The sequence below is a fragment of the Lingula anatina genome, chromosome 7 (assembly GCF_051362555.1).
Source record: "Lingula anatina isolate TDL-2025a chromosome 7, LinAna3.0, whole genome shotgun sequence".
NCBI lineage: Eukaryota > Metazoa > Brachiopoda > Lingulata > Lingulida > Lingulidae > Lingula > Lingula anatina.
Genome location: NC_141773.1, coordinates 8,422,833 through 8,435,380, shown reverse-complemented (window position 1 = coordinate 8,435,380; position 12,548 = coordinate 8,422,833). Strand labels below are relative to the sequence as shown.

At 37.0% G+C, this 12,548-nt stretch overlaps 2 protein-coding genes across 6 annotated transcripts; both read right to left on the bottom strand.

The window, feature by feature from the left end:
- Positions 1–1,539: 1,539 nt before the first annotated feature.
- On the bottom strand, positions 1,540–4,968 carry LOC106174631 (uncharacterized). 5 transcript variants are annotated; one of them, XR_001239615.2, is made up of 3 exons: positions 4,623–4,966; positions 4,368–4,443; positions 1,540–3,630 (listed from the first exon to the last, which is right to left on the bottom strand). XR_001239615.2 is itself a non-coding variant. In XM_087018355.1 (3 exons), the coding sequence occupies exons 1-3, from the start codon at positions 4,899–4,901 to the stop codon at positions 3,603–3,605; spliced, it is 318 nt and encodes a 105-aa protein (XP_086874481.1). In that variant the 5' UTR covers positions 4,902–4,968; the 3' UTR covers positions 1,540–3,602. The 5 variants fall into 5 exon arrangements, 1 of the variants encoding a protein (XP_086874481.1); XR_015335562.1 differs by having other exon boundaries at positions 4,351–4,443; positions 4,623–4,957; XR_001239614.2 differs by having other exon boundaries at positions 4,701–4,953.
- Positions 4,969–6,104: 1,136 nt separating this feature from the next.
- On the bottom strand, positions 6,105–12,444 carry LOC106181661 (uncharacterized). The gene is made up of 7 exons (XM_013566108.3): positions 11,870–12,444; positions 10,606–10,711; positions 9,936–10,101; positions 9,016–9,288; positions 8,358–8,516; positions 7,974–8,058; positions 6,105–7,535 (listed from the first exon to the last, which is right to left on the bottom strand). Exons 1-7 carry the CDS (start codon positions 12,304–12,306, stop codon positions 6,797–6,799), a joined length of 1,965 nt encoding a protein of 654 aa, XP_013421562.2. The 5' UTR covers positions 12,307–12,444; the 3' UTR covers positions 6,105–6,796.
- Between the last annotated feature and the right edge of the window lie 104 nt (positions 12,445–12,548).

Here is a 12,548-nt window from a genome sequence, read left to right as displayed (position 1 = left end):
TATTACAATAATGATTACCCTCTGCCAGGGCCACAGGTTGATTTTTCACTAGATACACATTTTCACAGATATGTCTCTAGTTAATTTTTACATGAAAGAGAAAAGTGCACATGAAACCAGCGGCCCTGGGAGAGTGTAGGTTATGATACACGCGAACAAGAAAGTTCGGAAACGTGAAATTGTTTTTCAATAATCAAAAAGATATGTAATGTGTTGGGAAAATCTTCTGTGTAAATAAAGATTAACAAATGGTGGGTTTATTATCCATCAATATTTGGTTAAAATATTTACCGTAACTAATAATGATTATTTTATAACTATTCAAAATAACGATGTTTCCGAACTTTTTGGGTCGAAAGTAGCAGTATGGTAACGAGTTGTGATTTGGCGTTACGCTGTCGTGTGAATAAAATATGCAGAAATATGGAAACTTTTGATCGTCCAGAAAAGCTTAATTGGCTCAATTTTGCAGTTTTTTTCATAAGGCAAAGGTGTGTGTTTAGAAAGATCATTTGGAAGATACAAAATTTACAGATATTTTTTCCCGACAGCGATTTTCATGATATGTTTCTTTTTCCACGTTTTATACTGTCGTAATAAATCAAATAAATCATGTAATTATAGAAATAGCCACAAGTTATTGATCTTATTAGTCAGTGACGCACACATTCTGTGTGATATTTGATGAACTGCTTTATATCTCTTTAATTAGTGTCAGTTTCTCAAATTTGTTCTGAATTTTTTTTTTTGAAATGCTTGTAGATATATATATATAACACCAAACCATAAACGAGTAGTTTAGTTGACCGTTTATTGGTGAAATGTAATACATTTGTTGTATATGTTACACCTTTAAATCAACAGATATAACTTTGTCTATTACATGCATGTCTTACGGATATTCAAAGTGATTAAGTAGTGATTTAAGTGTTTAACTTTGTAGTTTTACATAAAAATGCTTAAATATATATAATAAGTTGTTGTTGGGCAGTGAATAAAGACTTTCCAAGTATACAAAATGTCTTAGTTGTTTCTTTGACGGTTGCATTGCTCAGCGGCAACCTGAGGTTGGGCTTCGACCTTGGCTTACGTTTCTAATTTTTTTTTAATAAATTGGGATTTTTTTTTAGAATTTTGCTTTGGTAACTACAAGAACTTCATTGATTCAGTGGCACCCCTCGGGTTTGGGTCGTTTCCTGGTTCGGGTACTTGGAAATCATTGAATACTTTTCAAGGGGCTTTACAGAATTTTCCCTTTGGTTACTATAAGAGGAAAGTTTTCCCGAGCAGGGTGGGTGGGAACAGTTAGAGGAGTAGGTAACGCGCTTGCCTCCGACTCAACAAGTCCCAAGTTCGAATCCTGGTGCTCCTGGGTCCCAGCAAATTACCTTTTGCAAAAAATTCAAATAAGCAAGGTAAACTACCAATATAAGAGGATCCCACATTTCACAAGAAGCTAGTGGAGTTACATGTAGTAGTTCAAATCGAGCTAAAGGGAACAGGTGAATAATGAAATGGAATTCAACATACAAGTTTCTGTAAATTATTTTCATTATTTATTGTTTCAACAAAGTCCAAGTAATTTCAACATAGTTTCATACAAAACAGAATACATGAAATTACATTTTTCTACATTGATAGCAATCTTTATAAAAGCGTCAAATTTCTAAAAAAAAATCTATAAATTATGCTTTAACAAAAAAAATACAAGAAGTCTACTACATACATAAAAAGTATTTTATGCACTTTGGAAATTGCTGCTGAAACAACGAATTCTTTTATTTATATAAGAGAGAATTTCGACATAATGCTTACCAAAACAAAATTCATTAAAAAAATTGACCAAAACTGGTAGATAAATTGAAAGTACAACCATATCATACTTATCAACTTTTGTTCGAAGTTGACTTTAATAGTTGATTACTAATTCCATCGAGGAGCAGTGTCCAATTTCAGTGTTGTGAACGAAATCAAAATTCCAAAACGAATGTAATCTCACATGGGCGTCGTCCCCTCACGTGCACTCGCACTCACGCACACCTTGTTCTATGCCGTCGTGCTGATTCTCGCACAGAAAAAGGTAGACAAAAATAGTCATTTTTAAGAATCGAGTGTTTTACATCATTTTGTTTTCATTTCATTTTATCCTAATATTGGTAGATTTGTGACACGACTTTGAGCGAAAACTAAAATTTGCACACATGCGAATCAGGAACGGCATAAAAAAACATGGTTAATTTACAAGCTTATTCTGGTCATAACAATTTAAGAAAAATATACAAACAAAACTGAAAAGATTACGAAAAAACGGTGACTTAAGATTCATTAATTCGTAAATGCTAATACCCTTACTCTGGTCTCCGGTGCTCAGTGATCAAGAAACACTTAGCAAAAAATACCCCAACAGGACGTGCTGGACTGGCATCTTATCAGACCTTTTCCTCTCAATGACCCCTTCATCACAACCAAAGAAATATTGATTAATAAAACACTGATAAATTTTGGTGGCCCTAAGAAGGGACAATTTGTATCACGTGGGTAACATATATTCCCCTACTGCAATAACGAATGCGCAGTAATTTCGTGAAAATCTATTCCTCTCCTGGTTTCATTTTCTTAACATTGTTTTAAACCCTCCCAGCACAGTAAATGTGTATCTGTCACTGACCAGACACAATATCAAAACACCAAAACCAAAGTAAGTTCATTCTTAACATGCGTCACAAACCTATATCCACACTTTAAAAAAGGATCGTTTCTTATACATGGGCAATTCTGCAATCACGTGGACAAATTTTATCATTTTCTTAACGCTGTGATTTCCAAAGCATTATAACTTGAAGAACAGTTTGTAAGTTATTTTAAATTAACAACTTGTTCTTTTTTCAAACTTAACGGTCAATATATGTAACCGTTAGTCTCTCAAAAGTTTCATGTAATAAAGTTGAGATATTTTTCTTCTCGGAATTTCTCAGAATTCAATTCAATTCAAAACAAATATTTAAAATATCTTCAAATGCGCAGCTAAGTGGCTAACTGAAGATTTGCCCACAGAAAAAATTACCTACAACTAGAAAATCAATAGTGCTGGCACAGTACTCTACCTAAAAATCGCCTTATAATTATAATAATTGATAACTATCATTTTTGTTTTCATCCATCTCTTCAGCAAAATACTTTTTGCATTAAAATTAGTTTGTTACGAGTGAACCTCAAAAAGTGGCGTATTTTTGTTTGAGAACTGATGGGTTCCTCCTCCTGACACAATAATAAATATATACAATAAATAAAATACCGCGGAAAATGAGCGGATAGAGTACAGTACTACGATTTAGAAAAATTTATAATATATAACCAGCAATATGCAGGGTCGACGCCAACCATTTCTTTCTTTTTCTCTGATTAACAATTAAATTCTGCAACAATTAATTCTATACACGTTTTATGCAAAATATTATTATTCAAGGCAAAGATTACATTTCAAATTTGAAAGATTACATATCAAATGTCAACCCTGCAAGACAAACTTCAACAAGCGAGACAATCCGGGCGCGAGCGATGTCCAACATGAATCTGATGTCTTTGATCGGCGATGCATCCAATTACCCCGTAAACAGCAGTTCGGAGCCACTGAAATAAACAAAGAAAATAACATTCACGACACGGTTTGATGAAGCAGTATTTGCATATTTTTACAGCATGCTATTTTGGAATAAATGCGATTATGTTAACAAAACACTATTGTGCCATTCCTGTTCTTTTCTACCCTGTGCACACTGTTTAGTGACAACATACTTCTTTGCATTCATATGTAAGATGCGATATGAAAGGACCAGGTGCCCGGATTACGGAAATTATTCAATGAAAGCCAGTGAATGAAAACATTTGGCATATGGGCCCAATTTGTATAAAATTGACAGGATCTAAAAAAAACTCATCTAGGCACGTTTTCACTTACCAAGCCAGGGTTTTCAGTGGGAGGGGGCGAGTGAACTAGGATACATTAGCTGTATTTCGTCTAGTTTCGTGCCATGTACAATTTTTTTTTTTTTTTTTTTTGCGCTTTTGATATGTTCTTGTTACTGTTTTGATTTGTTTATTTGTTATGGAGAAGGAATACCTCTTAAACTAAGGGAGGGACACTGTAGCCCAGTCCACCTCCCCACCCACGCCTCAACTCCCCAACCTGGTCCCGTCGTCTCCAGGAATACAGTGACACAATAGTTCAACATCTTATTAATGAATGTGCATTTGTTTGTTTAAAGTTTACTTTCATAAACAAGATATTTTGGATACTTTGAAAACTGGCCAGTGACCTCGCCAATAAAACAATTAGGAGAAAGTAGATACCTGCCCAGTGGTCTTACTTGTTGAGGACTTGTTCAGACCTTTGGACAGCTGCAATAAGCCCCTCACTTCCTGATTGGCAAGTGCGTTCCTTCTCTGAAATTACAGAAAAACAAAGCCTTAAAACTTTGAACTGATTTTGAAATTTTAATGGAGTATGTATTGGACATAAGTGCAATGTTCCCACAGTCATAAGGACTAAAATGCCCCAGTGCGAAACGCATCATTTGGGCAAACGTCGTCTACACAAAATACACAACGTTATCTTATATCACCTATACAATACTACGGCATCTTCCTGTCATTTTCTGTGCTAAATTTTTGGCCTACATGTGGAAATTGCAGCAACGTACCATGAACCTCTGTCTTCTCCATCTTCTACTGACCTTGGTCCTACTTGAACACCTCTCACCGAAATGCTCACCTGTATTACATAATAATGTACAAGGGCACCCGCTTTTCGTACGCAAGTTTCGATTTAAACTTGTTTTTGTAATTTGATATAGCACAATGGGTCCTAGTCCGGGATGGTTATATAGGCTTTCTACCATCATAAGGATAAAAATAATAACATCTTATCAACCATTAGGTTTGATATCAAATTATTTGGCTATGTTTCACCTCCCCCCCCCCCCCAAAAAAAAAAAAATCACCTGTACCGGTTGTGTTAGAGAAGACAAGATGCGTTTTTTGTTTACCCGATTTGTATGTTAAACGTTAAAATAAGTGGCAGCGTTCAGCGTGAGTACAGCTTATTTAACTGGAGCTGTCACAGCTAGGATTGACTTAACAGATGTGTTTAATAAAGTACATAAGAAACTAATACTGACTCAGACTAGTTGTAAATGTTCTCACCTCCCTCGGGAGGATACAGCCCAGCTGCCGTATAATAGGGTACCATTGGGGGGGGGGGGGGGGTGATCACAATTCACGGGAAATAAAATCATCAATTCAAAAATCACAGTAAATAAAACTTTATTTATATTTCACTTAAAATGCGCGTCAAAGATCACGAATCACGAATCATCGGGTATAACGGCTTTCTTTCACGAATAACGGAGAGTAAAAAGACAGTTTTATAAATAAACGTCAATCACAATCATTACGCAGTTGATAACTGCAGTTGTCGAACATGCAATGTTCCAGCTTCCTTCACCATTTGATTGACAACGTGCCAATCAAATCATTCAGTTTTGACAGATCCCGTCAAGTAATAACAGTTTGATTGACAGGTTATTTTATCTTATTTGTTATTTTTTTCCGTACCGTGTTGTTTGCCGTGCGTGGGAAGTTGCGTGCGTACCTCACATCGCTCGATCGTTCAGTAATTTCTCTCCTACAAAGTTGCCTAGTTTTTTTCAGTCTTATCACTGGTGCGTACATTCCAATTATCGGCATATATAAGGAATGACAGTAAATAAAACATAATTTATAAAGTTTTAAAACTTTTCAAACTTAGTAAGTACTGTTAAAATTAATTATTGAAAATTTTTCTTTATTACATTCATCTACATGACTTTATTCTTTTTCCTGTCACAAGAGACTCTTTCAAGAATACATCTGTAACGGTCTAGTTTGTTCCTGTTATTTGAAAGCATTTCCCCTTAGGTAATATAATACTTCTTTCTCTTTTTCGAAAATCTTTTTTTTTTAATTAAAGAAGTTCCACTATGCATTCATTCCGGAATTTCTTCAAGTAAGGCCACACTTTTGAAAAAGAACGGGAGCGGGACAGGGACAATAGAGACAACCGGTGAAGCAGAACAGGTAGAAATGGAAGCAGTAAATATATCTATATTTATATATTCGTTTTCATCAGATTTAGTCAGTTTTACATTCACATTGTTTTCAAACATTATTTTATTTATAATTCCCCCCATCATACTGTCACAGTATTCAAAGTAAAGAAACCGGTCCCACCGTCAGTGCGTGCTCATCCCAGCTGTCCAGATTGTCTTTGCACGTATGTTCGTGAAAAAATATTTTTGAAAGCCTTAGCTGCTGACACTACGTCAATTTGGCTTTACCTGTACTTCACTAGTAAACTCGGTATGATACAATCATCAAAAGCAATATCGCCTGTATTACCAGAAGGTCACAAAGATTAATTTTGATAAATTGCGTTTTAACCCCAGAACTATTTTATTACTTACGAAAGTGTGTGTGTGTGTGTGTGTGTGTGTGTCCAAAGATCAAATAAGCTAGAAAGGATATATGATATATATCGAATATATATAGATCAAAATATGATAATATGCCTAGATGGCAATAATAACCATAGATGGGGCTGACTTTAGAAATAAGTATTCTTATTCCACTCGAATATAGTACATACATTTTAGCAATTATTGGCCAATTAGGGAAAGAACTAAAACGGAATCTTTCCTATGGAGTGATAATTTGGCCTTATGCTTTTTAGAAATGCATAGATAATCATCACAATCTCTTCTTAGTTGACATGGGGAAAGAAATCAGTCAGCATTTTCATGGCCCATGGAGATTCTCCAACATCCAATTGTGGCGCATACTTGTTAAATGCGATATGGTTAAGATTGGTCGACGTTGGAGTGACCGTCACATTCTGGTTTAAAGCCCATCGTATCATTATTGTTCCAGGGGTTGTGCGGTATTTTTTGGCTGCAAGGTCCAACATTTTGTGGCTTAATAGAGGGCTTTCTCGTGTACCATTCTCAGTTTCCAAAACCCCCATCAACCCATGCGCCATGAACGTGATGCCGTTGTCTTTGCAGAACTGACGCAGCTTAGTTTTCCTGTTGTACAAGTTGAAATTATTTTGCACAACGGAGAGAGGAACTTTAGCAAAACCAATCAATCTTCGAAGCTGAGACATCTTAAAGTTGCTCACGCCTAGAGACCGAATTTTACCACCTTCGTTCAGTTCCTCCAAAGCTTCCCATGATACCTTCCAAGTGCCACGGTTATCGTTTGCTTCGCACTTGAATTTCATACCATCACAAGAGGGCGCTTTAATCAGTACCAAATCAATGTAGTCGGTTTTCAGTCTAGTTAGAGATCTTTGAACAGAAGCGATAGTTTTTTCCCTTCCTAAATTTCTAGGATGGACCTTCACGACGATAAAAACATCCTCTCGCTTGACATCTGGAGCGGAAGCTAAAATAGTCCCTAGAATCTCCTCGGATTCATCATCTGGGTCCGTGTCAAAGAGTCTGTAAAATAATTTTAGTTTTGCAGTGGTAAAAAATACATATAAATCAATAATACCGAGCAATAACAAAGAGTTCATCTTTCATATTAAATATAATAAGGGATGATTTTTTTAAGCATTTTGTCAGAATATTCGAGTAACTGTATGGAATTTGGACCACTTAAATAGGATTTAAACTATGCCATCATGTCAGAAATTATCTTTCAATCTATTTATGGTTCACTACACAAGACTTCGCAATATCGTCTCGGCATTAAAAAGAGGCCAGTAACACAAGGCACCATTCATTTCCTACTGAATGGTTCCATTAGGGTGCTCTAACGCATAGATTACCTACGGTATATGTGATTTCTTTGATATTCACTGGTTGTCAAATGGATTTAAATGGATTTTAAAAAAAGCTAAAACCCCCCACCTTTTACCTGTACCCCCCTTTTACCTGTAGCCCATTCGCATAGCGTGTGAAGCAGCTGGTTTAGCCTTATCGACCGGTTGGCCGCTCAATCCAAATCCAAGTGACGGCACTAGAATATTAATAAAAATGTGTCTACCTTACTGTATATTGTAAATGTTTAATTGACAGCTTTTGGACGAGAGAGAGAGAGAGAGAGAGAGATTAAAGTCAAATTGTACATCCAACTTTTATCTAATTAGTGTGTCCATTTGATTGTAATTGAAGCGTCACCGGTATTCCTGCCAAAAAGCTTTTCATAACGATTTACACTCTTTTTATATTGAGTTTCGTCACCTGATTATTAAAGACACATAACAGTCATTAGGTATGTCATTTGTTACGTAGACTTAACCCAGGACTAATACTCACTGGCAAAGCCACTTTTGAGTGTGGTCGAAAAGAAGTTATAAAGCCTGTCTGCTGTCTCGAAGTCGTGCACCAAAGTCAAGACTTTTGGATTAAGATGACCATATTTTTCGATGAACTCTTGCATTGGCATATCTTCCATGCGTTCTTGGCAGGTAATTTCTGAGGGAAAACATGGCTGTTTATGTGTATAAAGATGACAGAAGTTGTAAGAACCTATAAGTTAATAAGGCCGAATCAGATGTAGGCGTTATTATTATTATTATTATTATTACCTCCGCCAAGGAGGTTATGTTTTCAACCATGTTTGTTTGTTTGTCTGTCTGTCTGTCTGTCTTTCTGTCTGTCTGTCTATCTGTCAGCAACATAACTCAAAAAGTTATGGACCGATTTTGATGACATTTTCAGGAACTATTGGAACAGATGATTAGTTTTTAGTGGTGATCCGGATCAATAACCTATCAATAATCAATAAATAATCAATAATCAAAAATAAAAAACTACATCATTATAGAATGAAAATTTAGGTGTGAAACGGCATTGGGTGGAGACTTTGTTGCCTTGGCGGAGGTCTGCGCTCTCGGAGTGCTTTTCTATAGTTATGATTATGATTATACCGATGCTTGTATGTTTATTTATTTATCTACATTGTATCACTTACCTTTTGGTGTGGCCTCTCTCATTGCAATGCACATCTCTGTTAACATTTCCTGTGTTTTATCGACGGGGTATCCTTTCTCCATACAACTGATGAAGTCCATAAAGATCGTCACAGCTATGTTAGGTGGACCGCCCATGGTGCGAACTTGGTGGTACCACCCCTCGGGCACGTAGATAATATCCCCCTCATACAGCGTGATATTGTAGATGTCGACTTTGGAAACATTGGGGAATTTGATGAGGTCCACGGCTTCCGGTTCAACTGGAGAGATCCCTGGAATATTGCATGGAATGAGAGACGACTTTAAAAGAAACAGCGAGGAATACATACGTGTATGAATACATGGATGCGAAAAATAACACCGCTATCATGGAGGACAAAAAAATCCGTCAGAATTACACTAACTGATGAATGCAGTATATACTGTTTTCCCAGATAATTGATGATGCTTCAAGGCAATGATAAAGTTACCGGTGTAGGCGTATCTCTATATATTCAGAAGTCATCCACGCTGTCTGCCTGGCCCAAAATCAAATGAAGTATTAATAGCACGTATTACTTAATTTACAAAAAAAGAAAAATTGATCGTAAAATCTGATTAGTTTATCGTCTTATAACCTGGTGACTGGTTCTCTGGTGTCTAAAGAACCGCTTTCCTAGATAGAAAGAAAACGCATTTGTGCTATTTTCAATTCAAAATAACTTAACTTTGAAATTTATCTATAACAAGCCTGGGCAAATATCAAATGTATTCAAACTCTAAACTCCAGAAACAAGCCCCAAAGATCCTTCCATTATTTTAATTTTTCATACTGATCCATCAAATCCCTGGCTGTGGCCCTGTTATATATGTTTATATAATATCAACAGAGATCCCACTTTCCTGTGTCTCGGCTCCCACTTCCTCAAGTTAACATTACCTCTGTGATAGTTAAAATCGTCCACGTGCAGGTATTTCCCGTGGGTCGGCGGTATCAGGATCCACTGCCGTTGTCCCGTGATTTGAGTAAACATGTTTTCTGTTCCGTCTACGTGGACGAATGTGCTAGACCAGGCAGCGTTGAATAACAGCGAAAACTGTGTCGCCTGGGGAAAATTGAAATGCATTGGTTTTGGTCAGTATTGTTCAGTGTACCGATTTATTCTGTACAAAATTGTTGAATCATAACACCACATTGAAATAAATTTGGACGTTTCTGTTATTGATAAAATTTATAATAGAAAAATATAATGCGCTGATATACCGTAGCCAGCAATTTCAGAAGGGGGGTTCGTTTTCTGAAAAAGTGGACCTTTTACCATAAAATCCTAAATAAAACCAAGCAAAAAGGGTGGTTCTTTCGAATCCTCCGAACCCCCCTGGCTACGGGCTTGCGTAGATGGTTTACCCTCTAGAAATTACCAAATACGAATGTAAATAACGTGTAAGGGCACTTAAAATAAGACAAAGAAATTAAACTGAACAGATATTGAAAACTAATGTTGATTCCAAGATTCCAACAAGACAAGTTTTATTCATTAAACAAGGAAAATTACTACGCCAATCAAATTTTCAACAATACACCAAAAATAACATTTATCAAACGATACCCTTTTAATTATGGCGTCGCAACCAAGGAATTTTGGGATAGTCAGATCTTTGGACATTGCCGGAGACACGAAGCCATCCAGGTATATATGCTTATCGCGGTACTGGCTAAAATGAAGGTTTGAAAATAATAAATAAATATTAATTTTTTCATCGACAAGACATCCAATTTACAATCTGTGTGTTTACTTGAATTTTTCACCGTCAAAAATCTAGTCACTTATCTTGAAGTACTTATCTTTGAATGAAGGACAGTGCTTTCCTCATGATGGAATTTTAATAAAATGCAGTACCTCTCTCCCCTTCCTCGATCACAACCAGACCCATATACGAAAAGATATCTGAAGCAATCAATCAGTCACATTTTGTGAAAGTCTCCATCTGCAGTCTCAATCCCTTTTCGAGCAAAATACTCAAGCCAAAGTATTGAAGGAGAATCTCCCTCTCTCTCTCTCTCTCTCTCTCTCTCTCAACATAGTCACCCACATACAACATACATGTACACACACGCACATACGTGACCGTGTACACGCAAGGCTGCCTATTTATAAAGGTGTGTATTAGAGTTCTTCCTTTGTGTTTCTATTAAAGCGTGTATTCGCGTGCATAACACGCACGTGCGGATAAATAAATGTGTATCACGCAAAAATTCACACTAATGCACGCGACATTATCGATAGGAGAGAGACAACAGCTTAGTGCGTCAAGTGTGGCTGAAGTCAAAACTCAACAATGATATTATGACTTTTCACGAGACACCGACTGTATGGCATGAACTGACAAAAAAAAAAAAAAGAAAGAAAAAAAAAAATCCTCGCCCTGTAAGCAGCATAATGCATAAACGCTTTTAGTGGGCTGAGGTTCTCTTATATAACATCATTCAACGGATTTTTATTCATGTTTGAATGAAGGAGCGCATCAGCCTCTTAAATGGTATTGTGAGTTACTCATTACGAACTCGTGTCGTGAGCTGGGAAGTTTCTGTTCAAATAGATCGGGAGATGGACTGTGAAATTACTATAAACCATGCGTTGATTAACAAAACAACCAAAACAATCAAAATTCCATAAAGGAACAGGTGTAAGCTTGTCGATATGGGCTCTAATTAACCACTATTATGAATAGATGAGGTTGGATTAACATATTAAATGCACGCTATATCAAGCCAGAAAGGAATGCTTATGTCCGGGATTGAAGTCCTATATTCATAGAAAAATTACCCCAAACAGATAAAATGCTCTTTACACAGAAATACTTGCCACTCACTCCAAAAATTCATTCATACTCATCATCATGGCCGACTTGTGTCTGTGGTCAGTGATATTATTCCACATAACAACAAAATCTTCGTGACCAAATTTCTCTCGTAAATAATCTTCATTCTTCCATTTCTCCACGGCCGGCCAGTGTTTCAGTGATCCTCGAACCACGAGGGGGACTGACTGTCGCATGTGGTCTCTGTAAAAATCTTCTGGACTCGGGAAATGGTCCATCACGATCAGCTCCTTTTCCTTGTCCACGTGAAGTCCAAACTTCTGCATGTGACCCTTCGGTGGCGTCTGGGTCGCATCTCCGGCGTCTCCATCGCTCCAGATGCTGTGTATGCCCGAGAGAACCTGAGTCAGATCGGACCTGAAGTACCCCAAAACCAGGGCCAGAAGGATGGGGAGAGTCCCCACGTAGAACGTCTTTCTAGTGCCCATAGTGTTAACTGTTCCGCCTTAGCTGCATGAAGGACTAAGAGTATAGCAAGCATGCTCTAGTTACATGTACTTATTCTGGAAAGTACAAGTTTATATGACGTTCCACACCGCTGTTTCTGAAAAGGACTTTGAGTGAAGGACTGTGCCCATTTATTCATCAAAAGACAGGATTGCCGAAGTGTGAAATAGTGCATCTTATTTCCTTTTCAAAGACACTCGGTGCGTTCTGCGGGTAAATGTGG

Coding starts and splice junctions, on each gene's coding strand:
- LOC106174631 (XM_087018355.1), bottom strand. CDS start 4,901: ATGATGGTAGAAAGCCTATATAACCATCCCGGACTAGGACCCATTGTG. Junction 4,444..4,700: donor GGAGAAGACAGAGGTTCATG/GTACGTTGCTGC, acceptor CTGTAATTTCAG/AGAAGGAACGCACTTGCCAA. Junction 3,631..4,354: donor TCAACAAGTAAGACCACTGG/GCAGGTATCTAC, acceptor TGTTTATTTCAG/TGGCTCCGAACTGCTGTTTA.
- LOC106181661 (XM_013566108.3), bottom strand. CDS start 12,306: ATGGGCACTAGAAAGACGTTCTACGTGGGGACTCTCCCCATCCTTCTG. Junction 8,059..8,357: donor ACTCAAAAGTGGCTTTGCCA/GTGAGTATTAGT, acceptor TTAATATTCTAG/TGCCGTCACTTGGATTTGGA. Junction 7,536..7,973: donor GCTATGCGAATGGGCTACAG/GTAAAAGGGGGG, acceptor ATTATTTTACAG/ACTCTTTGACACGGACCCAG.